A 24,991-nucleotide genomic window follows, 5' to 3' on the forward strand; every position below is an offset into this window, starting at 1 on the left:
ACTATTAATACAATCGAGAAACCTAGCGGGAATTTCTCTTGAAAATGTATGTAGATGACGAATTATTTTCTTTTGTCTGCCATCGATCTACAGTGGAGACTGGATACTTAGGTGTTCGGATTAACAGATTTGCGTAGTAATTAAATCCGTCTTTGGTCGACGTGATAGTCTGGTAGGTTTCTCTCTAGTTTCTACTGTAACGAAGGAAATGCCTCTTTGAGTAGCCGTATGAATTAGGTTTCATATCGTGCTTAGTTAGGAGGCAGACAACAAGGTAATTATTACTTAGAAGCATACTTGAGAGGATTTTTCAAACATTTTCGTGAATCTTCCTCCAAGCAGCTTCGAACATTTTCAAATATTGCCGAATATACCTTGTTTATTTTTTTTTCTCATTTACGATTGGTTGGAATGTGACAGAAAAGAGATTTGAAATTACATTAAGTATGAAGAAAATGCATTTCTGTACGTTTGCTGTGAATTTAAAATAGTATTTGATTTTATAATTTCGTTAGTATAAGATTATATTACCGATTTCTAAATAACGGTTCCATTTTCTAATTTGTTATTATAAGATTATATTACCGATTCTCCGTCCTGGGATCGTCTCTTGAAGGCTTGATCTAGCCGTTCTCCTGGATTGATCTTGAGTTACAAATGGTAATGTAGAATAACGTAGAGCTCCAATTCAGCTTTAAGGTTTATAGTGTTCGTCCTTGGTAGCAGCATCTCCAATTGATCAATTAGATTGTCACCACATCCAGTCTCGATGGGTATATGTTTGGCGCCAATCTACTAAAACGCCTTGTCAGATTCAAATTGTTGGCATGATGACTCCCACCGCCTTTTCCGATCTGTATTGAGACCGTCTTATTGCGCTCCTTCTAACATATAAGCCTGAATCGAAAATCCTAGGATGATAGTCTATATTTTTCTTTTTTCGTTTTATCGGAACAATTCAAAAACAGGACGAGAACAGCCTTTCGATCCAGAGCGAGCATGATGTAGCCCTTTCATTCTCTGGACATAATCCTGAATTCTGCCTTGTTAATTTTTTGGATTTTCCTTCTCCATTGTGATATTGATTACATTTTTTTTTTTTAAATTACGAGATATAATTGAAACGTAATTGACCAATTAAAAAAATTTCCATAAATTCTCTCCAATGTTGCCATTTATGAAGTTCGTCCAGTTATATTGTTGCTGTCGTTTGGCTTTTATGGAAATTTGTTTATGGATTTTTATTCAATTCCAAAGGCGATGTTTAAAAGTGATTTGGTGTCGATACTGTTAGAGGTATAAAATTTTATGTTCCCAAATAAACTTGTGAATAATTAACTGGATTTGCCACGTGCAGAAAAGGCATTGACTTGGTCAAACACTGAATGCATTTAAATAGCTAGTGGAGGGAAAAGTTAACAATTGAATCAGTGGCCTCACGTCGCGCCAAGGGCTTTGCGTCTGGCAAGGACCCCATCCGCTATAAGTATTTGCTACCATTTACAATTCATTGCGGAGAATCCGAATGTAGAACTGGCACATGGCGCTCTCAGGTATTTCACTGTCTCGTGTTTTCTTTTATGATTATCTTCATTCATGTTCTTCTTCATTGGTATGCAACTGATACAAATCGTTTGTATTGTCGCATGACTTCTTTGCGTAAGCTTTTATTCTTCTTCGAGTACTTTTCAAATTACTACACCACAAAATGTGGCCTCTCCTTGTTCATTTTAGCTTGGTGTCTATGGCTACGATTTTAGCTTGTGTTGTGAATCTTCTTGTTGTCTTCCTTGCTTGTGTGATTATTCTATGTTCATAACAAGTTCAATTGATTTTTTTTATATATATATATTAAGATTGGTTTCTCATTTTCTCTCAAGAGTAGAATTAGTTTTGTTAATCTTTACCATGTATGTTACTGTTTTTAAACATAATGCTAATTGACGATTTGGACGATTTGCAGATTTCTAAATTAGTTTAGATGACCTAAAAATATCTCAAAAAATATAGGTATAGTCTGAAAATTGACCTAAAAGTATCTCACCAGATATGATATAGTCTGAAAATAAAGTGACACTATTAATCTAGTCTTCTTAATGATTCGTCTAGTCGATTCATGTAGTCTTCTTAATGATTCATGTAGTCTTCTTAATGATTCATGTAGTCTTCTTAATGATTCATGTAGTCTTCTTAATGATTCATGTGTATTGGTCGGATCACCGTATGGAGTTTAGTTAAAAAATTTAATACAATGATGATATAGGATTGAGGACTTTATGTGACGCTATGTCATATGATACATACCACTAATGATTAAGATAGGTTGCAAGAGCACCATAATACTAAAGTTATTCTATTTAATTCTATTTAATGGAGCTCTCTAGTCCCGATTCATTTGACACCAATTTCTTTAATTCAACAATATTTGAGATTTGCAAATTTTTAGTTGAAGCCTTATGTCTATACTTGTTGAAGAAGTGAAAGAAGATTTCAGGTAAGAAATTTAAATTTATTAAACAAAGTCTAGAACAAAGAGACCGTTGGGAAACAAAGTCTAGAACACCCTGGGCTTAGCAACAATGGTGGAGTGCTTCAATATGTGCAAGCTAAATTGCCCACCTTTTTCTGTTGTGTCCAACTTGGAGTGACCAGGAGGGGGAAGGAGCTCAAAGTTCTGAACCAAACGCCCAATTGTAATGGCAAGGATAGGCAAAGCCAGGATGATGCCAGGGCAGCTCCTTCGCCCAACACCGAAGGGTAGGTATCTGAAATCGTTGCCGTTGGCCTCTACCTTGGACTCCTCTTCCAAGAACCTCTCGGGGCGGAACTCTTCTGGGTTCTTCCAGTTGCCTGGGTTGTTAGCAAGCCACCATGCATTGACCAAGATCTTGCTCTCAGCTGGAATGTCGTAGCCGCCTAGCTTGGCATTGTGGAGGTTCATATGGGGCACAAGCAAAGGAATGGCCATGCGAAGGCGGAGGGTCTCCTTGATCACGGCTTGGAGGTATGGGAGCTTGATGGCGTCCGGCTCAGTAATTTGAACCCCGGGTCCGAGTACAGTGTCGAGCTCATTCCTTAACTTCCTTTGGATTTCTGGGTGGTTCACTAGCTCCGCAATGCCCCATTCAATTGACCACAACGTTGTTTCAATTGCTGTTCAACAAATGTAAACCATGAACTCAAATCAATAACCAGTTTGCTTTAGCTAATTTCATAACCAATATCATAATTCCTAACCTAATTAACCATGTTAATAGAATTTTTAAATGTTGAAGAAAGAAGTTGTAAGCCTTAAATGCATAGTCAAAGTGACTCAAGTGTCAAATGTTTGATAATTCTAGATAAATAGTTGAACCTCGATTAAGGAAGGTTGTTCGAAGGCTCCATCCAAAGGTCTCAGAAAATCTCCATAAACCTCGGAGAGGATTGTTTGAGGGGAGGGTTTATAAATAAAGAATACATCTCCATTGGTATGAGGCTTCTTGAAGTCCAGAACCCGAAAATTCAAAGTGAACAATATCATACTATTCTACTGCAGAATTGCATGAAAAGACGATAATACCCTAGCCATAAAGGCCAGCCTTTCTAAGTTTAATTTTAAATAAATTTTGAATGTATCTTATAAATGTTTATTTAGAAATATTATTTTCAAAGGTCCAAATATAGAATAATCGTATAACCGTACGAGATTATGGAAAGATTTAGATCACATATTTAATTAGTAAAATATTACGCTAGTAATTGGACTTATGAATTTACCTGCAACATTGATATTCTCAACAATGTAAAGCAGATTGTCTTCGTTGATTTCTCCCTTCTGTTGCGCATCCAACATATGATCAATTGCACATTTCAATCCCTCGTTCGTCGTCTTCTTCGTGTTCGTCAATTTCCTGTTCAAAATTGTTCATGAGTTTTTTCAGTAAAAATGTCAACAATTCGATTTAGATCAGTTGATTTCGAACTCACTTCCTCTCATCGACGAAATAATCCTTGAAGAGTTTGAGCCTTGTTTCCTTGACTTCCTTGCACGTTTTGAGATATCCTCTCAAGAACGGCCTCAAGATAGGGATGAAGTCGCCATAGTTGTAATCGAAGCTCTGCGCCAATCGGCTCCTCTCTCCGTTCAGAGCCCTAAGTTTGAGAAACAGAGGATCGTCTTCACTCTCGAATCTTCTATCGAACATAATCCTGTACATGTTGTTGTACATCATAAGCTGTAATCGCCGCCGGAGAACGACTCCGGTTGTCGCCGATTCTGGATTCTTCTTCACATCCTCCACCACACTAGCGGCCTCGTCCTCCCATCCCTGACGGTATTGCTGGACCACTTTGTTAGTGAAAAACGGAACTGTCATGATCCGTCTCATTTTCCTCCAATGCTCGCCATATACGGTGAAAACCATATCCTGACCTTTACCGGTGAAGATGTCGAAAACGACGTTTCTGGTTCGAGATCCAAACTCGACTCCCTGCGTGTGGAGCACTTCCTTGGCCAGTTCCGGCGAGGAAACCACCACGAGGCTCCTCTGTCCCATCCGGAGCATGAAAATATCGCCAAATTTCTTGGCGAGATCTGTCAGATTGCGGTGGTTCAAGTCATCGCCGACCTGGAGCCAGTTTCCGAATATAGGCACCGGCAATGGCCCCGGCGGAAGCTTGAATCGCTTGCCGCGTAACTTGGAAATGGCGATAGCAAGAACCATGGCGATGAAGAGGCCGATTAGAGCCTTCTCAAGGAGGAGGAGATCCATGCCGGAGACGATGGAACGAAATTAGATTGAACTGAAAATTAAGTTGGAGCTGTAATTGACAATTGGGGACTTTATAAGCAACAGATTCAATTGGCAATTGGTTCGAGAGACGGCGTTCTCTGACGGCAGGTGTTAGGTGAGACTTGTGGCGAACTTTCGGCAAGACTTGCTTTCTGACGTTAGATTTCACGGCGTCCACCATGACTGCTATTATTATTATTATTTTATTTTTTACTTTGGGACCTCACTTTTCACCAACGTGCTAAATAAGTGTAAAAAAATCACGGCTGGTTTATTATATGTTTGGCTACATCAATCTTTAGGCAAGATTATTTTCACGAATTGACAATAACTAAACTAGAAACTAAGCGTCATTCGACCGTAAATGTTACATGCACGTGTATTTTCACTCATTTACAACTGTAGCCAGCTTACCTCTACTTTTGGCTAGACCTAATGTTACGATCATGCTTGTCCAAGATGTATTGTCTATGGTTGCATGCAAGACGTCTCGTAAGAACACTTAAGACTCAACTTTATATCTACTTTAGGTCAATATCCTTCAAATGCAGTGTCATATCTTATCTTATCATCTTAGTTCTCAATAACACGATCCACACACTTCTACATCGATCCAGAACTTCATCAAGATGCGTCTGGACATAGCTGAAAGATTTATTAAATATTTTTAAAATTTACTAAAAAAAAATTAAATAATCAACCTGTTTTTTTAATTAAATATTACTTTTACTGAATTTAGAGTTAGATCAGTAAATTTTGAGTTGAAATTTTACAATTATCTAATATGGTAAATTTTATGGGTGCATTGGATTATTATTAAGAAAAGTAAATTATGGTGATAAAAAAACAATCATTTTTTTACCTCTTTTTTAGGAAAAAAAAAATATATTTTTAATTTGGGAGAGGAGGGGGTAGGTAGGGTTGGGGTGTGGAAAATGTGTCCATCTTGCCACGTATTCATCTTTGTACCATCTTCCAACTCATATTTGTTCATACTGGTACCGACCGCACTGGATAACTCTCCCTCCTTTGTTTTTTGTTTTTTTTTTTTCGTGGCAAACAATAATTGTCCTTCCCGGTCGGAGGGTAACTTTTTCTGTATTTGCAGGCTACCGTTCCTCCTCGTAGCGCCCACATTTCACTGCCTAAATTTAATTTAATTTTTTTTTTTTTTACTTTATAATACTTTATTTAAATAAAAATAAAAATAAAAAATCTTAAAATTTACAAAATAAGAAATAAATAAATAGTCATAGTTAATATTTTATCTAAAACATACTTTATTATTATTTTTTTAACTTCTTATAGATTTCGAGAACACTTTCATTTTTTAGTTAAAAAAATAATTTTAAAATTTTAAAAATAACATTAAAAATGTTTGAAGATAATCGATGAGTGTGAATAGATATAAAATTTTTATTGAACTTTTTTATAAAAAAAATTGGGTTAATCTTTTTTTAATTTTTATTGATATTTTTATGATGTTATTAATTTTAAGGGTTTATTTGAATTTAAAATAAATAAAAAATAGTGAAAGTTTGTAAAATTCAAAGATATTTTTTAAATATCACCATTTTTTTTTTTTTTTAAGATTAGGTTAAAAAAATATATTCTAAATCTTTGTATTTAGGTGAACCAATCATAATTTAATTGGTTAATATATGTATATGTATATATATATATATATATATATATATCACTGTTGAGTTTATTAAAATATATTTATCACCGTTAAATTTAAACACTCAACCAAAGAAATTTGTGTGCCAATTGAGAGAAGCAAATTCAATATTGAATTGTCATTTATAGCACTGAGGTTAGGAAGCGCTTTAATTACGTCATTATTACAATTTTCAACGGCATCAAAGACTATTACTTAATATGATCCAATGTTGCCTAACCTAATTAAAAACTTTGAATATTTTATTATAAATTAATTTATGAAATTCAAAACAGAACACATACTTTAAAGCGACAGAAATTAGGCAAAAATTATACGATAGATCAACAGCCACGTACTATTCATTCAGATATTAGATGTTATGTCCGAGTAAATAAGAAGTGTTTGGATGAACCAATGTTACATCCGAATTAGAGTAGTCATGAAGATACCGTGATTTAAAAACGCTTAAAAAATTGATAGATATTACCTATCAATTTAAACGTGCTTAGCTTTGAGTAATTTTATGTTTGGTTAGCCGTTGCAAATATGTTAAGAACTCGTGTCGGGTTGTGGAGATAATTTACACTATTAGAAGTAACTCGAGATTAGTAAGTAACACGACTATACGTCAGAGCAATCAGACGTCGATTTTGAATTCTAAAATTGACCGGGAGTGTTACTAATATAAATAATTAGTGTTACCGACCCATATTATTTTATAAAATCAATTCTAAAGAAAGGATATTTTTTTAATAATAATATATCGAGATATGTTAAATTATAACTTTGAAATAAATTATTAAATTTTAAATTTTAAATTTTTTAAAAAATTAAAGAGATAAATTAGAGAAAACTTGAAAATCCTAATATTTTAATATAATTACTAAAATACGGTTATTGGATTCCACATATTACATAAAAGTTAAAAAGGCTAAATTTATAATTAATTATTTAAAAATGCAAAATTAAATAGACCGGCCAGTGGCCACACAGGCATTTGACCGCCCGCCAGGAGGAAACGCCGTTATGTTGTTGACGGAGTGTTAAAATTCAACTGAAACATGGAGACGTCCAAAACGGGGGCTACGGTCATCGCCTAAACGCTGCGTTTTAGTGAGCACAAATCTTCTAATTAAATATTAAATATTTTTAATATTCATAATACTCCTTTGTTTGGTTGTAATATTAATTTTTACTAATAAAAAAATTAATTCAAATTTCATGAAAAGACGGTACCTTTATGGTTTGGGTTGGATGGTCTGAGTCATTTGAACTCTTCTACTCATTTTCATAAATATAATTCAAATACAAATTATAAATTTATCGTATTAATATTTAAATAAAGTTTTGAAAATCATAATAAATTTCTAAATTTTCTATATTGGGTTAATAGTTTCATAAATTTTAATATTATCTAATATTTTTTTTTAATTATTTTCTTTTTAACTATGACTCTTTTTTTATATTAATTTTGTGAATAAATAAATAAATAAAGTCACCGAACTAAATGGACTCGTTTCTGTTTCTGGGCCGCTCAATTTGCCTTCAAATGGCCCAAGTAACAATAAACATGAATGGGCCTTATCGAGCTGGGCTCAGGATTCAAAATGGGCCTCCAAAGCCCAAAAAAGCAAGGTTTGCAAACGACGTCGTTTTTAGTCACATTCTTGGAGGACTATATTATAAATAAAGTATTATTCGCCGCGAATTTCTTGAGCCTTACTCTAATTTCTCATCGCTCTGCCTTTTGCATTCTGCTTGGAGAAGGAAGAATCCGAAAACCAGAATGGCGGCCTCAGCTATGGTTCTTGACCCGAAATCCTCATTGGAGCCACCGGCGTCGTTCCCGTCGACGAGATCTGATCTCCTCGGCTTGGCGGAACAGTCCTCCGACGAGGATGACCTCTACAGCCGTCTGAAATCGCTGCAGCGGCAGTTGGAGTTCATCGACATTCAAGAAGAATACGTGAAGGATGAACAGAAGAACTTGAAGCGCGAGCTTCTACGAGCGCAGGAAGAGGTTAAAAGGATACAGTCGGTGCCTTTGGTAATTGGCCAATTCATGGAAATGGTCGATCAGAATAATGGCATTGTTGGATCCACCACCGGTTCTAATTATTATGTTAGGATTCTCAGTACTATTAATCGTGAGCTTCTTAAACCCTCGGCATCCGTTGCTTTGCACCGTCACTCTAACGCCTTAGTCGACGTCTTGCCTCCCGAGGCCGACTCTAGCATATCTCTGCTCAGTCAGTCGGAGAAGCCTGACGTGACCTATAATGTGAGTTTTACATAATTTTGTCTTCCTAAGTTTTTTGAATTTGCATAATGATGTTATTTTCGTCTGTCTTATATCTATGCATATATATCCTTTTGTGACATGGAATTAGGCTTCAAGTGTAATCCAGTCTTGTTGTTTTGGGTTGAACTCGTTAAATTGTGATATCATCTTGTTCGAAAGCTCAAATTGATAGGAGCTTAGGTTGTTCTTCAAAGCAATTGGTGATCATACAACGGAAAAGCTTTATGAAATCTGATAAACACTTGTTGGTTCACTTACGATGGTCGAGATTTTCTAAAGGTTTTTAGGGATTCGTTTAACAGAACATTTTGGATTGAACTTTTAATTGAACATTTAAGTTTTCCCCCCGTCAATAGTGACAAGGCGTCTAGTTAGTTTTAAATTTTTTTATTTGAACGCATTTTTTCCAGAGTTAGATAGTCTCGAATTTTATGGCAATGTTCACCTTATTTATTCCTCATTTCTTAACACGAGTTTGAGGTTGCCGACTTCAATTTAGCTGATTAGACTTTATTACATCCGACTCTATGCTAATATTTCCTCTTATTCTGTTTCCTCGAGGAACGTTTAACCCAAACAATGCTGGAAATTTGCTTACTGTTTTTTTAAAAATCATTTTAGGATATTGGCGGATGTGATATTCAAAAGCAAGAAATTCGTGAGGCAGTAGAGTTACCTCTTACTCACCACGAACTGTACAAACAAATTGGTATTGATCCTCCTCGTGGTGTTTTGCTTTATGGTCCCCCTGGAACTGGTAAAACTATGCTTGCCAAGGCAGTTGCTAATCATACAACCGCAGCCTTCATAAGAGTTGTTGGTTCTGAATTTGTTCAGAAGTATTTGGGTGAGGTAAGTTTGGAATTGCCTATATATCTTTCGTAACGTCTTTACTTGTTCATTTTCTAACTACTAATACTACAAAAAATCCATGACGATCTTTTACTCACTTTAATCTTGGTTGTTTGCGGGAAACTAGCCATTGAAACTACTTTAGCTGTGTTCTTGATCTTAGTCTTCAATAGTGTTAAGGCATAGAAAGTACAGTTACTGATGTTGATCTTCTTTTGCGATTGGCTTCTTTTTTCTTCTTGTTCAAACTTCAGGGTCCACGTATGGTCCGGGATGTTTTCCGCCTCGCTAAGGAAAATGCCCCTGCAATTATCTTTATTGATGAGGTTGATGCCATAGCAACAGCCCGATTTGACGCTCAAACAGGAGCTGATAGAGAAGTCCAGCGTATTCTCATGGAACTTCTAAATCAGGTACGATTTTCATAAAAATGTGGATCCAATTGCACAAGGCTATGATGATCAATGGGTCTCTAATGTACCCATGAAACTAATTCAGAGTGAAATTTTTAGTGCTATATTTAGCTAATCAATACTTTTCTGATGACTACTGGTTCATTTAGTTTTAAACTTAATTTTATTTTTGGTAGATGGATGGGTTCGACCAGACAGTGAATGTCAAGGTCATCATGGCAACCAATAGGGCTGACACATTGGATCCTGCCCTCCTACGTCCTGGAAGGCTTGACCGAAAGATTGAATTCCCTTTACCTGATCGCCGACAGAAGAGGCTGGTATTTCAGGTAAATCTTGTACATAATTCAGTTAAATTCTCTTGTTTTTTCCTATTGCATACAGCAGCCATGGTTTCTTAATGTATTTGTAGTTAGTTTCTGTCCTTTTTCTCTCTTCAGCTCACTCTAGGTGGGGGAATAAACAGACATCTTTAGTTTTGGCTACTTATGCTATGATATCTGCCATTTTTCTGCATGTGACATGTCAATTTTAGTTTACGACTTCTATTGTCCTTTGTTTTCATGTAGGTTTGTACTGCAAAAATGAACTTGAGTGATGAGGTGGATCTAGAGGATTATGTTTCTCGCCCAGACAAAATCAGTGCTGCTGAGGTTAGTCATCGAAATGTCCTTTTCTACAGTAAATGTGTATATGCCTAGTTATCATCAGTGGAAGAAAGTATATTAGAACTGATGTAGTGAGTTAGTTTAATGATTTTGTCTGAATTATTTAGTTTTTAAATACTTAGTCTGTCAATAAATCCTCTTAGATAGAGGGGCTAGCCTTTAGATTGTATCTCTTGAATACACTTTTTGCAAACTAACTCAGTGCAAGAACTCAATATCGAAGAATTACTCTTCTATTTATTTTGGTCTCATGTTCCTTAAAACTTGTTACAAAAGCCTGAAGATTTTTCTTTGAAGTACAGTATACCATTACCAGCAAACACACTGTATTGCCCCATATCTGGTTTACTTCTTTAGTCTCATTACCTTGTAGCATCCAATCTTGAACCACACCCGCCCCCAAGACGCGTTTAGGAAAAAGAAAACAGGGTTTGGAGTTGGTAATTGATATGTGGGAAGGGTCTGACGAACGTAGGACTTTGTTCTGAAAATTTGAGTACTTGGGAGCATCCCTTGAAGAAATTCTATGCTCCTTTAGTGTTGAGGATGCTGTTACGGTCTTCGGAGAATTTAGTTGCTTTCTAGTGTTGAACTTTGATAACAACAACAAATTTTCTTTAGCATTTTTTCCCTCATCTTTATTGCATTCGACATTGATCATTATTCGTGATGGCTAACTGCAGATCGCTGCTATCTGTCAAGAAGCTGGGATGCATGCGGTTCGTAAGAACAGATATGTTATACTCCCAAAGGATTTCGAGAAGGGCTACAGAACCAATGTGAAGAAGCCTGACACAGACTTCGAATTCTACAAATGATTCCCGGAGATGGAGGTGAAATCTCAGTATCGTCTTTGTCGACATGATCGTAATTATAGGTTCCTTTCCCTCACTCGGGAGATCGCTGTTACAACAACTGATAGATCGAGTTTATTTGCCGGTCAGATAGAGCTGTGGGACGGTATTTTTCTTGTATCACTCTGTTACTTCTTGTCATGAACTCTATATTTCCGCATCATTTAGAATGCTGGCCTCTGATATTGCTCAAAACTTGAATTGTTTTCTAATCTATCCAAGCATTGAAAAGGATGGTTAACTACTCAGCAAGTAGATAGATAGAACATTCTCAAACTTGTCTGCTGGGTTCAGTTCCACTGAATGATGCAAACAAAATCTCTCTTTATTTGAGCCCATGGAGTAAAAGGAACATAAAGTTGTATGGCCCACCCTATCCATTGGTCGTAGAATTCTATTGAAGTGTAGGTTCTGTCAACATTATCATTATCTCTTCGTTGATTTCTTGTCCCTACTCAAACGGCTCATAGACTATTTGAAGATACACAGACATAGGAAGATACTTTAGTCTTCAGGTTTGCTTATTTTAATGGACTTTCCCCTATGAATTGAAATTTCTAAATTTTGTGTCTATTTACAACTTTTAATGTCTTACAAAATTGAATTTTATGTTTAATAAACCTTTAAAATTCTAATTTTGTATCAACCCGAGTTCAATCAAGGACCGAAGTTGTTCTACCTCGTTCAAGAAGAATAGTCCAGGTTTTCGCTTGAGTCTTTCCTTCCTTAAACCTTTCGAAAAAGAATAAGAAATTGATGATGATCCTTGCTTCCCGTGAAGGAAGGGAAGTCCTTGATTCATGACCTTGTTTATTGTGTTTGGACTTGAATCGTAGACCTTCTCGATTAAACAGGTCAAACATAATACAATTGTAAATATTTTAAAAAATGAAAGTTTTAAAGGTTAAATTTGTAAAATTTAAGAATGTAGGTCAATTGATGCTCTTTTAGCCTACATCGTGTTATTTTTTCAAGGTGATTTGAAACTTATTGCTCGATTCTCTTTGTTTCTAAAGTATATTATCTCTAACTTTTGTCAAATTCAAAAGTATCATCAACGTAGAGCACCTATTAAACTCAACAGAGTTATAAGTTGAAGGCATCGGGATGTAGGTAGAACACAAGTTGCTAAAGAGAGATGAACAAGTCTCAAACACTCAGAATCTAGCTAGCATTGGTTTTGAATTTTAATAGAATTATTAGGGTATAAATGAGTATTTTCCTATAATAAATAGCAATAAATGCAAACAAATATTCTTATCCCAAAAATACCCAACAAAGGGGGAAAGAAGGTTCCAGATCCAGCTGTAAATTGAGTATCGAAGCTTGAAAGTGGAGTTGAAAGCGGAGTTGAAGCTAAAATTTCCTTCTGTGAGAGAATAGAAGGCGACGAGCATCTTGAGATCCACGAAGCTGAACGGCCCGACTGGAAGGGAGAAATTCGAAGACGCATTAATTTCGATACACTGTGGTCCTTTCAATCGAAAGCCCTAATTCATCACACAGCGTCAAAAAGGTCAGATTCACGCTCTCGCTAATTCCTAAATCATAAACATTCCACTTCCTCCTTGTTTACAACCTCCAAATTCCGATCTCCTACCAAAATTTGGAGTAATTCGAACGAGAAACGCGGTGCGATGAGAGAGGCTAGCCGATCGGTGAAATCGAGGAATGCGTTTGGGAGTGCTTGGATCGAAATCGATCCATCTTTTCGCAGTTTAGGGCAAAATTTTGATCTATACCGTTGGATTAAATCGGGAACATACCGAGAAAATTGACCTAAATCGGTGAAAAGTTAAAGAGCGATTGGAAGGTTTGAATGTGGCGGGATTTAGGTGAGAAAATGGGAGATATAATTGCAACAACTTCTCATCTTTTCTTTTACCAAGTTCGAGTACTAAACATAGGTGAAGCGTAATTATTGTTACCACCCCAAGATCAAATCTTCATATTTCTATTTCTATTTTTGGACAAATTTGAAAATGTTGGATCATCATTTATTTTAATTATTTTAAAATATGAATGAAATATTTTATATATTTTATATTTGTTATAATTGTTTGTTGTCCGCATCATTCTCCGCTAATTTAAGGAATGATCATGAATTTATAATAGAAGAATAATATCTCTATTTAAATAAAACTATCTCCATTAGAATGAGGTCCCATTGGAAGCTCAAATAAAGCTACGAGTGCTTACTCCAAGTGGACAATATCATAAATTTTAAATGAAAACATGATATTTTGTCAAAGAATAGTTTTATTGATAACGGACATATCACAGAACCTATTAAGCTTCATTTATCAATCCAATAAGGATTGAGAAGCACAAATCACCCTCACGATATTGCTTGAAATTAAATTCTAATGTAGCAACTGAGTCACGTGGCACGTGAGTTATTTTTCATGACTCTAAAAGCAACACTGTGCGACCGATGAAAAGTTATCATATTTTTGTTGGATCGATGAATCTCACATAACCTATAACTTCATATAAAAGAATCATTAAAATTGTCGAAGCTAAATAATGATTGTACGGTTTTTGGAGACAAATTACACATATTTTGTGATGTTTAAATGAATTATTAGAATAAAGTTTGGATCCCACATTGGATCCTCATTGGTGCTATGCCTTGAGATAACACATTTGACCTAGTTGTTAAAAAAAAAAAAACAATAAAATAGATAATAATAATTTTTGTAATGAAATTATTTAATTGATATTTTTAATAAATTAATTATTTAAAATATTAAGACCAAAGGTCATAAAGCACGTGGTGTGTTTAAATTCAATCTTAAAAAATAAATAATTATTTAAATAAAAAATTGTTTGAAAGCTAGAAAATGAAACATAAAAAATACAAGATATTGTTTTTGCTTATTTTTATTATTATAAAAAAAAAAAAAAAAAACCGATGTCGTTTTGTACACGTTTTACCATATTTCATTTATAAATACAAAATAGATATAATTTAAAAAAGATACGGCTGCGTTTTACGTTAATCATTATTTTGTAGCTTTATGTTTTTCTTAATTAAAAATTAAAAATTGCTTTTTTTTTTTTTAATTATTAATTCCTTTAAAATTTTTATGGTAAAATTGTAAATTTGAGTATGTGGAAGCAAAAGCATGATAGAACATGGATGGGTTGATTGAAGAACGAACAAGAAGAACAATTAATTGAGAACCTCAGCTTAGTTTCACAGTGAGCACCATGGAATCATAGTGGGTTTCTTCCTTTTTTCCTTACTTTACTCTTGAAAATGACACCAATTCCTCTCTGCTCCCCAAAAAAAGTAGCCAAGCAGCGGTGATTTTGAGTGCTTTCACTTTTCTAATCGCCATTTTCTCTGCTTTTTTGCGAACCCATTTCGTTTAATCTCTTCATTCTCTCTCTTTCACTCGATTTTAACCTCTTTTTTGCCTCAGATCCCTTCATTCCGGCGGGATGTGAAGCTTCTTCACTGCTACATTTTACTGTAAATCCTCTCCGCCGTCCTCTCCGCCGCAGCTCCACCTCCCATGGCGACCTTCTCTTGAGCTTCTTCGCCGCTCATTTCACCCGTGGCTACTTCTTCAGGTAACGCCGTTGGATGATTGAGTGTTCTCAGGTTCTTTCACTTCACTTGTTTGTCGTTAGGTTGTTACTCCATTTCTGTCTAGTTTCGCTGAGTTTATGCATCTGGATGTTACTTGGATGATAGATCTGTGTTCTTGTCGGGAATTTGTTTTGTTGGAATTGTATGTTTTTGAGATGGCATTACACTTGAAGATGATTTTCAGGTTTACTTTCACAAGATTTGAACACCATTTTTGGGGTTTCAAACAAGAACATCCCTGTCCTTTTGTTGGAAATTATGTTCTTCTGATTGTCAATTTTGTAGGCTCTAATGGCATGATAATGACTAGAAAATGTCCTCGTTCTTTACTTTCTACGTTATGAAACTAGAATACTGCTAGGAACTTATAGGAGTTTAAAGCTCGGACCCGTTGGTCGAGATGTATGTCTTAACTAATTGAGCTGTGTTCGGTCGAAGTCTTAACTTGAAAATTTGCATAAGCTCTACTTACCAAATTTGTGGCAGGTAGGCTCTAAGGGCATGATAATGACTGAAAAATGTCCTCATTCTTTACTTTCTACGTTATGAAACTAGAATACTGCTAGGAACTTATGGGAGTTTAAAGCTCGGACCCGTTAGTCGAGATGTATGTCTTAATTAATTGAGCTATGTTCGGTCGACGTCTTAACTTGAAAATTTGCATAAGCTCTACTTACCAAATTTGTGGCAGGTAAAACAACAGGGCCAGAAGGGATCATTGTTGTCACTTTTGCAGTTACGTTCTTCAAGCATCCTATGTTACTTAATTCCAAATGAAGTTCTATTCAGCATCGTTGTTTCCTTTGTTTTTTGTTATTGTTAATCTACTTCCCTTTGCCATTGCCGACCTTGAATCCGACAAGCAAGCTCTTCTTGACTTTGCATCTTTGGTTCCACATCGTCGGAGCCTCAACTGGAACGACACTGCCTCTGTATGCACAACTTGGGTTGGCATTACTTGCAGTGAAGATGGAACTCATGTGGTTACCCTCCGGTTACCGGGGATCGGACTTGTCGGTTCGATTCCTTCTAACACTCTAGGGAAACTTCATGGTCTCAAGGTTCTTAGTCTCCGTTCCAACCTCCTTAGCGGAAGAATACCGTCCGATATCACTTCACTTCCTTCTCTTCAATATCTTTTTCTCCAACGGAATAACTTCTCTGGTGGTGTTCCGTCCTCCTTTTCGCCTACTCTTAACGTATTGGACCTATCGTTCAATTCATTAGAAGGGAAGATTCCAAAGTCTATACAAAATTTGACACAACTAACTGGATTGAACCTTCAGAACAACAATCTTTCTGGTTCTATACCCGGTATCGACCTCCCGAAGCTCAAGCATTTCAATATAAGCTATAACCATCTCGTTGGTTCTATTCCGACTTCTTTGAATACATTCCCGAGTTCGTCGTTCATTGGAAATCCTTCATTATGTGGAGCGCCTGTAAACGCTTGCTCCGTAGACCTTTCTCCAGCTCCTAATGCTCCATCTTCACCTGCCATTTCTCAAAAGCAGAGCTCGAAAAAACTGAAGATGGGAGTTATCATTGCTATTGCAGTTGGTGGATTCTTCCTTCTATTCCTTGGAGTTCTTTTTATGGTTTTGTGTTGTTTAAGGAAAAAGGACGGTGAACGCTCCGGCACAAGAAAAGGGAAGGTTTCGGGTGGCGGGAGAAGTGAAAAACCGAAAGAGGAGTTCGGTAGTGGCGTGCAGGAGCCTGAGAAAAACAAGCTGGTGTTTTTTGAAGGCTGTTCGTTTAACTTCGATCTTGAAGATCTATTGAGAGCTTCAGCTGAAGTGCTTGGAAAGGGCAGCTATGGAACAGCTTATAAAGCTGTTCTGGAGGAACCTACCACTGTTGTCGTGAAAAGGTTGAAGGAAGTGGTGGTGGGGAAGAGGGAGTTTGAACAACAAATGGAGATTGTGGGAAGGATCACGCAGCACCCGAATGTCATGCCACTCCGAGCGTATTATTACTCAAAGGATGAAAAGCTCCTCGTTTATGATTACGTCCCGGGAGGCAGCTTGTCGTCACTTTTGCATGGTACGTGCTCTTTATTTTCGTTCTATAAACTCGTTAATTCTCCGTTACAATAATCTCTTTCTCTACCTTAGTTTTATACCGACTTAAAGGCTGTTGTGTGTAAGTACAGACAACTTATGTACTTGTAAGAAACCGAGCTTTCGTTAAGAAAAATGAAAGAATACAAGAGCGTACAGAAACCAAGCTCGAACGAATGGAGTTCAAGAATAGTTACAAAAATGACTCCAATCTAAAAAAAAACACAAGACCAAGTGACAGAAACCAGACATTAAACCTAACCATTTCCTTAAACTCCTCAAAGAAGCTAGCTTGTCCGGGGATTTAGAAGCATCTCCTCAAACAACGAACTACCATCCCTATCCCAAGCGAGGTTGTCGAGTGATCCCAAAGAAACTAAGCGAATTGGCAATCCCATAACGAACGATCGAGGTCCTCCTCATGCCTTCTGCTGAGAATGATCGAGGAAGAATGCCTTTGAACACGATGCGAGGTCCTCCTCGTGTACTTTTTCGGTTTACGGGTGAACTTGTGTGTAGCTAAAACGGGGAGTTAATAGAAAATGCTAGTTTAGAATGATACTCGGAAAGTGTTGTATGTTTTCCTTTACGTCCCCGATGCTATTACCTAAATTCTTTCGTACTTTTCGGTCCTCAGTTTCATTTTGAAAACAACTGAAGTGATCACAAAAGTTCGTTTTGTTGGTATTTTCGACGTTGAACGGTCCAGTTGGGCTAATCAATCTTTAGAAGTGTTCACAGCATATCTATGATTATGTGAGACTATTTCTTATTGCAGGAAACAGAGGTGGGGAAAGAACTCCGCTCGACTGGGACTCGAGAGTGAAGATCGCTCTTGCAACGGCGAAGGGAATTGCTCATATCCATACAGTGGGCGGTCCGAAATTCACCCATGGAAATATCAAGGCCTCAAACGTTCTCCTAACTCAAGATGTGAATGCCTGTGTTTCCGACTTTGGCCTTACTCCTCTTATGAATGTCCCAACTTCTCGAACTGCAGATTATCGTGCGCCCGAGGTGATCGAAGCTCGGAAACACACACACAAGTCAGATGTTTACAGCTTTGGTGTTCTTCTTCTCGAAATGTTAACTGGAAAAGCTCCCCTGCAATCACCACGTCGTGACGATATGGTCGATCTCCCTCGGTGGGTCCAGTCTGTTGTGAGGGAGGAATGGACAGCTGAGGTTTTCGATGTCGAGCTAATGAGGTACCAGAATATCGAAGAAGAGATGGTGCAGATGTTACAAATAGCAATGACTTGTGTAGCGAAGTTGCCCGACATGAGACCGAGCATGGACGAAGTCGTTAGAATGATCGAAGAAATCCGGCAATCTGACTCGGAGAACCGGCCATCGTCCGAAGAGAACAAATCGAAGGACTCAAATGTGCAGACCCCATGAATTCATTCATTTAGATTGTGTTTATTTTCATTATTTGAGGAAGAATTGTGCAAATTAGGAAGGCTAAGTTCAATCATTTTCTTTCCAACATTACCCCCAGACCTTTTGGCTTCTATGCGTTTGTGCTTTGTAGAGTTCATCATCTGATTTTTAAGTTTCTTTAGGTTTGATTGAATGTGAACCATCTGATTTGAATTCATTAGTTTTTTTCTAAGCTTCCTTCAAAATTTTCTTCAATCGGGAATGCAAAGAGACCCATCGATCTTTAGCCCACTCAGCCTAAGACGTTTAATGTGAGACTTGAGTAAAGGAGATGCATAAATGAATTAGACCGTACTCGAACCAGAGTGGTCTTAGGAACAATATGCTCGACAAGGACTTGAAATAATGCAAGTTAGTCCCACATCGGCTAATTTAAGGAATGATCATGAGTTTATAATCATAGAATACTCTCTTCATTGTTATGAGGTTTTTTGGGAAGTCCAAACCCATAAAAGCTTATGTGAGTGGGACATTTATAATTATTTTTTATATAAATAAATAAATGTAAAAAATTCTAGAAGCGTCTAATATCTCTGTCATTATTTAATAATTCTGCCAAGATTCTGTCTTCTCCATAGCTTCTCTGCTTCTCTCTTCATAAGAGCTAAACCCTTTCCCGTCGATCTACCTCCCGAGGTATTCCTCTCTCGCTCTGTCTCTTCTGCAGTTAATCTCAAAGGTCGGCGAATTTTCTCTCTTATTTTGTTTTGTTTTGTTTTTGGTCTTTTGAATGTTTATTAGCTGTGTTTGATTGCTTGCGTGAGTTGAAATCTTTTGTTCCGATTGAAAATTTTGGTCTATTTTGTGTTTGGAGTTCAGATTTCGCGTTTGTTTTCGAGGAATCAATGGCTTCCAAACGTATTCTTAAAGAGCTCAAGGATTTACAGAAGGATCCTCCTACGTCTTGCAGCGCTGGTATATGGACTTTCCTTCCCTCTGCTCACCTGGTTTCTTCTTGTTTTTGCTATGAACATCTGATCTTTATTGTTCATGATTGAGCCAGTGGAATGTTTGTTTCTACTGCGGCATCCTATTTTTGGTTCTCTTCTGTGAATTTCTTACTCGAACTTTATTTTTGCAAAAAGAACCTCGAAATTCATATGGTTATTGTCTTCATACGGTTTTCCTTAGGTCCTGTGGCAGAAGACATGTTTCATTGGCAAGCAACTATCATGGGACCTGCTGATTCTCCATATTCAGGAGGTGTATTCTTAGTTTCTATCCATTTCCCTCCGGACTATCCTTTCAAGCCCCCAAAGGTTAAATCCTTTCTGGTTTGAATCTTTGCATTTGTTCTTGTTGTTCTTATACTCTTATGTACTGATATGGCCCATGAATCGACTTCCTTGCTTACTCGGACAGCCTGCAATATATCGGGATTGTTTTATTGAGAGTTTTCACTGAGCTTGATGCTCTTGATTTTGATAGTTTCATGCTCACTGTCGTTGTAAACCGGTCTATGATTCCCAAAAACTGAACTCTTTAAACCTCGCAGGTTGCTTTTAGGACTAAGGTGTTCCACCCAAACATTAATAGCAATGGAAGCATATGTCTGGACATTCTTAAAGAACAGTGGAGCCCGGCGCTAACCATTTCTAAGGTTTGAATTTACAGTCTCTTGAAACTAACCAACTAAACTAGTTTCTATTGATTTATGGTGTTGGCACATGTTCTCTGTTTTTTTCTGTAAACTATCTGTGACTTTGTTTTACTGCCACCAATTGGCTATATGCTCTATCGTAAGAGTCATATATTTATTTTCCGTTTTCTTGGAACCGTGAAGTCTGACTGAATGGCCTTGAAATTGATATTCTGTGTGTGGTTTTTTGCAATACGTAGAGATGAGATGTTCTTGTTTTCAATTTTATTGAGATCTTTGACTATTCTGAATTACAGATCCTCTCTTTGATAGTTGTGTTGGTAAATTTCCCATTATCATCGTGTTTTAGGTGGAGGCTAGGATTATTGAGTGGGGTCTGGATCACTCTGAGGGGTCCCACATCGATTGGAGAAGGGAGCGAGTGCCAGTGAGGATGTTGGGTCCCGAAGGGGGGGTGGATTATGAAATCCTACATCGGCTGGGGAGAACAAAATCTTCTTTATAAGGATGTGGAAACCTCTCCTTAGCAAATACGTTTTAAAAACTTTGAGGGGAAGCTCGAAAGAGAAAGCCCAAAGAGGACAATATTTGCGAGCGAGGAGGCTGAGCCCCAAAAGGGGGTGGACACGAGACGGTGTGCCTTCAAGGATATTGGACCCTGAAAGGGGTGGATTGAGGGGTTCCACATCGATTGGAGAAGGGAACGAGTGCCAAAGAGGACATTGGGCCTTAAAGGGGTAGATGGTGAGATCTCACATAGGTTGTGGTGGAGAACGAAACATTCTTGTAAAAACCTCTCTCTAACAGACGCGTTTTAAAAACCTTAAGAGAAAATCCGAAAGGGAAAACCCAAAGAGGACAATATCGGCTAGCGGTGGGCTTAGGGCGTCAAATGTTTCTCCTTTTGCATTGTGGGCTTAGGGCCTCAAATGTTTCTCCTTTTGCATTGTTACATACTTGATAATTATCCACCTTTGTTGTCAGAATGTCCCAACTCTTAGTGTTTGAATATTTTATCATCAAGGATTTCAGCTGGAAGTAAGAAATTTTCATAGAAATATTAGCTTGAGAAAGATCTTAAGTTTATCTCGATTAGAACTTCTCCCTGTTAAGCGGTGAAATGTCATCTCTTTGAATCGATCACATGATTAGAAACCTCAGAAAGCAACCTTGCATCCTTTTTGATTCAAGCGGGAAAATTTTATGCATCCTTATTGCTATGCCTTCTGTAAATTAGCTGTTTTTATATCAATCCATTTGAAGTTAGAATCTTATAGAACTTTAATACGAACTAAATATACTTCAGGTGCTGTTGTCCATATGCTCTCTGTTAACAGATCCCAACCCCGATGATCCCCTCGTCCCTGAAATTGCTCACATGTACAAGACTGATAGAGCCAAGTATGAAGGTACTGCACGCAGCTGGACTCAAAAGTATGCTATGGGATAGTTTCTACAGCTAAGCCCATCTCAGCTCTTAGAAGATAGAAGAAGCGCCTTGAATCTTACTTCTATGAACTTGAAGGAATGAAAGCCTCTGTATTCGTAAGACTTAAAGCTTTTGTAAGGAATTTAACTTTCATTGTGAATATCGATTTGAAGAAATTATATAATGGAAGTCCTTTAACTTATATAGATATCCTCAAATGATTGATTTTGATATTTGTTATGAGTTGGAAAGCTGTTTGATTGTCCTGTCCTGTTCCGCTTGGATCAATATGGATCCAAGGGTTGGATTATTAGGATGATGATTAAACGATGAACTTAACCAACCTTTCGATACAAATCTTAGAATGTAGGAGATATTTCACAACAGATCTTGCCAACAGTGGACTGATAAGCTTTTAACGGTTGACAACCACTTTGGACTTTCCTTTTCGGGCTTCTACTCAAAGTTTTAAAACGTGTTTGCTAGGGAGAGATTTTCACTCTTATAAGGAATGATTTGTTTCCCTCTTCAACTCATGTGGGATCTCACAATCTATCCCCTTCGGGCCCAGTGTCCTTGCCAGCACTAGTTCCTCCTTCGAGGCCTAGCGTTCTTGTTGGTACTCGTCCCTCTCTCCAATCACCGTGAGATCTCACATGAAAATTCATACTTCATTAAGAGTTTAGGCTTGATGGGAAAGTATATTACTGGGAATGAATCATTGAGTACCAATGTGTCCCTTTATTTATGAAAAGGGTCAAATATGAAGTTGTGACAAAGAGCTTCTTTCAATCACTAGTATTATTGATCTAAATGAATCTCTTTTGCATCATTCATTCTTTTCTTCAATTCCTTCACCAAATCTCTATTATTAGTAGAATACAAATATGATTTCACTGCACAGAAGCATCTAAGCACATAATCTTTGAGTTTTACTCGTAGATCTGAGTCAATATGAGAGCCCACCCTGACTCTCTTAGATTCTAGTGGGAAATGGGAGGAAGCCAAAATATCAAGTCTTGTTCTCTTTGATTGAATGTATATTTCTCTCAACTTGCCTCGCAGGTGTACAGTCTCCTAACAACGTGGCCAATTCTCCTTGGAAGAAATCCCACCAAATAAACATGTATAATTTGAACATTCTTTGATTCTTTGCACTAATATTCCTATATATCTGCCTTCAATCTTCTTGCTTAGACTTGTGTTTTCCACTCCCAAGTCTTCCCTTTTCATTGTCTCTGCATATTCTTCTTCTTCTCCTTCTCCTGACTGTGGTTTCTGAAGTGAAAGGGGATTCTTGGTGGCTGATCCTTCAATCTTCTCTGTTTCTTGTTCAATTTGGTGTCTTTTGTGAAGCTAATTTGGATGATGTTCTTGCGTTTGATCCTTCTTCGTCTTTGTTTTGCTGATTTTACTGATTGATTGAGCTTCTTCTTGCTTTGTAACTCTGTTCTGTCTATGCCCACTTGTGAATTCTGATCTTGACCAAAAAGCTTCTCAGTCTTGTTAGAGTGAGTGTTTTTTTCAGATCTAACATGTCGGCGGCGGACAGGGCTTCTTTGTCGGGGGACAGAGCTAACTGCCGCCGGAAACCGGATGCTTCCGGGGACTCTGCAAAGCTGGAGCAAAAGCTTGTTAGGATCATCGTCACAGACGCCGACGCCACCGATTCGTCCAGTGAAGATGAATTGATTTTGGGATCAAGAACGGGAGTTAGAAGACAAGTAAGAGAGATCACAATTAATCGTTACTCTGTTCTTGATGGTTCTTCAGCAGAGTCCCCTGTTTCGGAGATTAGCAAGAAGCGGAATCCTAGATCACGTAGGTCCAAATCATCTTGCCGGAAGAAGTTCAGAGGAGTCAGACAGAGGGCTTGGGGCCGTTGGGCGGCGGAAATCCGAGATCCGATTCGCCGAAAGCGGATATGGCTTGGGACCTTTGATACGGCGGAAGAGGCGGCGGCGGTTTACGACCGAGCTGCTTTGGAACTCCAGGGCCCAAACGCCATAACGAACTTCTCCAGTGACGCAGCAGTTACAACGGCGGCCGACGGGGGTAACAAGCAGGAGGACGGCTTAGACTCGCCCAAGACGACGGCGGTTTGGTCGCCGGCGTCAGTACTCCATTACGACGGCGTGTTTACTCCGATAGATGAGATGCTTTATTGTGGAGAGATCGATGAGTTCGAATTTGCCATGGCGACGGCTAGCTTGCCGGCGGCGCGGAGGCAGTACGGCGGCGAAGAAGATTTCGGGGAGCTGGAGCTGGACTTGGACTATTTCTTGGTTGACGTCATTTACTAAGTGGGGAAGGTTCCGAACAGCATGGAATGTCCATTAATATTCAACGAGGTTGCGAATTAAATAATAAAATGATGATAAATCCATTATATTAAAAATTAGGTGAAATTTGTGATGTGGCTGAAATTAATTATAAATAACAAGTTTAGGGAGTGTGATAAGGAAAATTTTCCTTTTTTTCCTTTTTCTTTTTAGTTCAAACAAAGTTTTAAATTCAAAATAGTCCATAATTACTTTTTAAATTTAAATTCACAACGGTCTCGGACTTGAAAAGTAAAAGTTTGAGCTTGAGATGCTTTGAGTCCGGTCGACAAATACAAAGTGTATGGATGTAAACATCCATTTGGAAAAAAAATTGATGAAAGTTAGAATCCATGATTTACTCCCTAAAAAACGGTTTAATATGTAAAGGTAGAAATGAAACAAATGATAATTGAATCATCAAATAAACGAATAATCAGGCCGGGAAGAAAAGAAGAAGAAATCAATCACCTTTTCCTCTCCGAGTTTACAAAGAAAGAAGTTCGAACATTATAAGATATTGAATCGTCTTGCTCTTGTGAACATTGATCATCAATGGCAAAGCCGTTGAAATCCTCATTTTTGTCCATAAGCTCTCTTTGTATAAGAATTACAAACGTCTTTTTATATATTGGTGCAAATAATTACTTTTATTTTTTGGGAAGCTCTCTTTGTATAAGAATTACAAATGTCTTTTTATATATTGTTGCAAATAATTACCTTTATTTTTTGGGAGGGGAACAACCGTTAGGAACCGTGGCTGATACCCTGTAAATTGAGGAGCAAAAAGAGGATTCCACCCAAGGAGGAGCTCATGTCGATTAGCTAGTTGGTGAGGCAATAGCTTAACAAAGCGATGATCAGTAGCTGATTCGAGAGGATGATCAACCATAGTAGGACTGAGACACAACCCAAACTCCTATGGAAGGAAGAGAGAGAGAGAGAGAGAGAGAGAGAGAGAGAGAGAGAGAGAGAGAGAGAGAGAGAGAGAGAGAGAGAGAGAGAGAGAGAGA

The 24,991-nt window shown here is 37.5% G+C and overlaps 5 protein-coding genes and 1 non-coding gene across 12 annotated transcripts; 5 read left to right on the plus strand and 1 right to left on the minus strand.

Annotated features, from left to right (window-relative positions):
* Positions 1-244: 244 nt before the first annotated feature.
* Positions 245-354, plus strand: LOC111777937. The gene has a single exon (XR_002812460.1). It is a non-coding gene; the product is annotated as a small nucleolar RNA U19 (small nucleolar RNA).
* A 2,134-nt stretch (positions 355-2,488) lies between these two features.
* On the minus strand, positions 2,489-4,807 carry LOC111777471 (trans-cinnamate 4-monooxygenase-like). The gene is made up of 3 exons (XM_023657095.1): positions 3,970-4,807; positions 3,760-3,893; positions 2,489-3,153 (listed from the first exon to the last, which is right to left on the minus strand). Exons 1-3 carry the CDS (start codon positions 4,752-4,754, stop codon positions 2,555-2,557), a joined length of 1,518 nt encoding a protein of 505 aa, XP_023512863.1. The 5' UTR covers positions 4,755-4,807; the 3' UTR covers positions 2,489-2,554.
* Positions 4,808-8,160: 3,353 nt separating this feature from the next.
* LOC111777655 (26S proteasome regulatory subunit 6B homolog) lies at positions 8,161-11,901 on the plus strand. Of its 2 annotated transcripts, XM_023657356.1 has the most exons (7): positions 8,161-8,719; positions 9,362-9,592; positions 9,847-10,005; positions 10,182-10,334; positions 10,575-10,658; positions 11,357-11,505; positions 11,612-11,901. In XM_023657356.1, exons 1-6 carry the CDS (start codon positions 8,225-8,227, stop codon positions 11,489-11,491), a joined length of 1,257 nt encoding a protein of 418 aa, XP_023513124.1. In that variant the 5' UTR covers positions 8,161-8,224; the 3' UTR covers positions 11,492-11,505; positions 11,612-11,901. The 2 variants fall into 2 exon arrangements, with proteins under 2 accessions (XP_023513124.1, XP_023513123.1); XM_023657355.1 differs by having other exon boundaries at positions 11,357-11,901.
* A 2,780-nt stretch (positions 11,902-14,681) lies between these two features.
* Positions 14,682-18,800, plus strand: LOC111777247 (probable inactive receptor kinase At5g58300). 2 transcript variants are annotated; one of them, XM_023656758.1, is made up of 4 exons: positions 14,682-14,836; positions 14,956-15,106; positions 15,817-17,168; positions 17,964-18,800. In XM_023656758.1, exons 3-4 carry the CDS (start codon positions 15,899-15,901, stop codon positions 18,584-18,586), a joined length of 1,893 nt encoding a protein of 630 aa, XP_023512526.1. In that variant the 5' UTR covers positions 14,682-14,836; positions 14,956-15,106; positions 15,817-15,898; the 3' UTR covers positions 18,587-18,800. The 2 variants fall into 2 exon arrangements, with proteins under 2 accessions (XP_023512526.1, XP_023512529.1); XM_023656761.1 differs by having other exon boundaries at positions 14,688-14,751.
* A 365-nt stretch (positions 18,801-19,165) lies between these two features.
* Positions 19,166-23,179, plus strand: LOC111777249 (ubiquitin-conjugating enzyme E2 28). 5 transcript variants are annotated; one of them, XR_002812374.1, is made up of 6 exons: positions 19,170-19,307; positions 19,448-19,543; positions 19,760-19,887; positions 20,124-20,228; positions 21,535-21,773; positions 22,723-23,179. XR_002812374.1 is itself a non-coding variant. In XM_023656766.1 (5 exons), the coding sequence occupies exons 2-5, from the start codon at positions 19,474-19,476 to the stop codon at positions 21,676-21,678; spliced, it is 447 nt and encodes a 148-aa protein (XP_023512534.1). In that variant the 5' UTR covers positions 19,166-19,264; positions 19,448-19,473; the 3' UTR covers positions 21,679-21,867. The 5 variants fall into 5 exon arrangements, 4 of the variants coding, with proteins under 4 accessions (XP_023512534.1, XP_023512532.1, XP_023512533.1 ...); XM_023656766.1 differs by lacking the exon at positions 22,723-23,179 and having other exon boundaries at positions 19,166-19,264; positions 21,535-21,867; XM_023656764.1 differs by lacking the exons at positions 21,535-21,773; positions 22,723-23,179 and adding an exon at positions 20,578-20,748 and having other exon boundaries at positions 19,166-19,264.
* LOC111777248 (ethylene-responsive transcription factor ERF069-like) lies at positions 22,723-24,138 on the plus strand. The gene is made up of 2 exons (XM_023656762.1): positions 22,723-22,783; positions 23,186-24,138. The coding sequence occupies exon 2, from the start codon at positions 23,193-23,195 to the stop codon at positions 23,958-23,960; it is 768 nt and encodes a 255-aa protein (XP_023512530.1). The 5' UTR covers positions 22,723-22,783; positions 23,186-23,192; the 3' UTR covers positions 23,961-24,138.
* The last annotated feature ends 853 nt before the right edge of the window (positions 24,139-24,991 follow it).

Source organism: Cucurbita pepo, chromosome LG16 (assembly GCF_002806865.2).
Source record: "Cucurbita pepo subsp. pepo cultivar mu-cu-16 chromosome LG16, ASM280686v2, whole genome shotgun sequence".
Classification (NCBI taxonomy): Eukaryota; Viridiplantae; Streptophyta; class Magnoliopsida; order Cucurbitales; family Cucurbitaceae; genus Cucurbita; species Cucurbita pepo.

Excerpts from the sequence above, each read along its gene's own strand:
- LOC111777471 (XM_023657095.1), bottom strand. The coding sequence starts at position 4,754 with ATGGATCTCCTCCTCCTTGAGAAGGCTCTAATCGGCCTCTTCATCGCC. Across the intron at positions 3,894-3,969 it reads TATTTCGTCGATGAGAGGAA|GAAATTGACGAACACGAAGA; the intron begins GTGAGTTCGAAA and ends AATTTTGAACAG. Across the intron at positions 3,154-3,759 it reads TGAGAATATCAATGTTGCAG|CAATTGAAACAACGTTGTGG; the intron begins GTAAATTCATAA and ends TTTGTTGAACAG.
- LOC111777655 (XM_023657355.1), top strand. The coding sequence starts at position 8,225 with ATGGCGGCCTCAGCTATGGTTCTTGACCCGAAATCCTCATTGGAGCCA. Across the intron at positions 9,593-9,846 it reads TTCAGAAGTATTTGGGTGAG|GGTCCACGTATGGTCCGGGA; the intron begins GTAAGTTTGGAA and ends TTCAAACTTCAG. Across the intron at positions 10,335-10,574 it reads AGAAGAGGCTGGTATTTCAG|GTTTGTACTGCAAAAATGAA; the intron begins GTAAATCTTGTA and ends GTTTTCATGTAG.
- LOC111777247 (XM_023656758.1), top strand. The coding sequence starts at position 15,899 with ATGAAGTTCTATTCAGCATCGTTGTTTCCTTTGTTTTTTGTTATTGTT. Across the intron at positions 17,169-17,963 it reads CTTGTCGTCACTTTTGCATG|GAAACAGAGGTGGGGAAAGA; the intron begins GTACGTGCTCTT and ends TTCTTATTGCAG.
- LOC111777249 (XM_023656764.1), top strand. The coding sequence starts at position 19,474 with ATGGCTTCCAAACGTATTCTTAAAGAGCTCAAGGATTTACAGAAGGAT. Across the intron at positions 19,544-19,759 it reads TCCTACGTCTTGCAGCGCTG|GTCCTGTGGCAGAAGACATG; the intron begins GTATATGGACTT and ends GGTTTTCCTTAG. Across the intron at positions 19,888-20,123 it reads ATCCTTTCAAGCCCCCAAAG|GTTGCTTTTAGGACTAAGGT; the intron begins GTTAAATCCTTT and ends TAAACCTCGCAG.
- LOC111777248 (XM_023656762.1), top strand. The coding sequence starts at position 23,193 with ATGTCGGCGGCGGACAGGGCTTCTTTGTCGGGGGACAGAGCTAACTGC.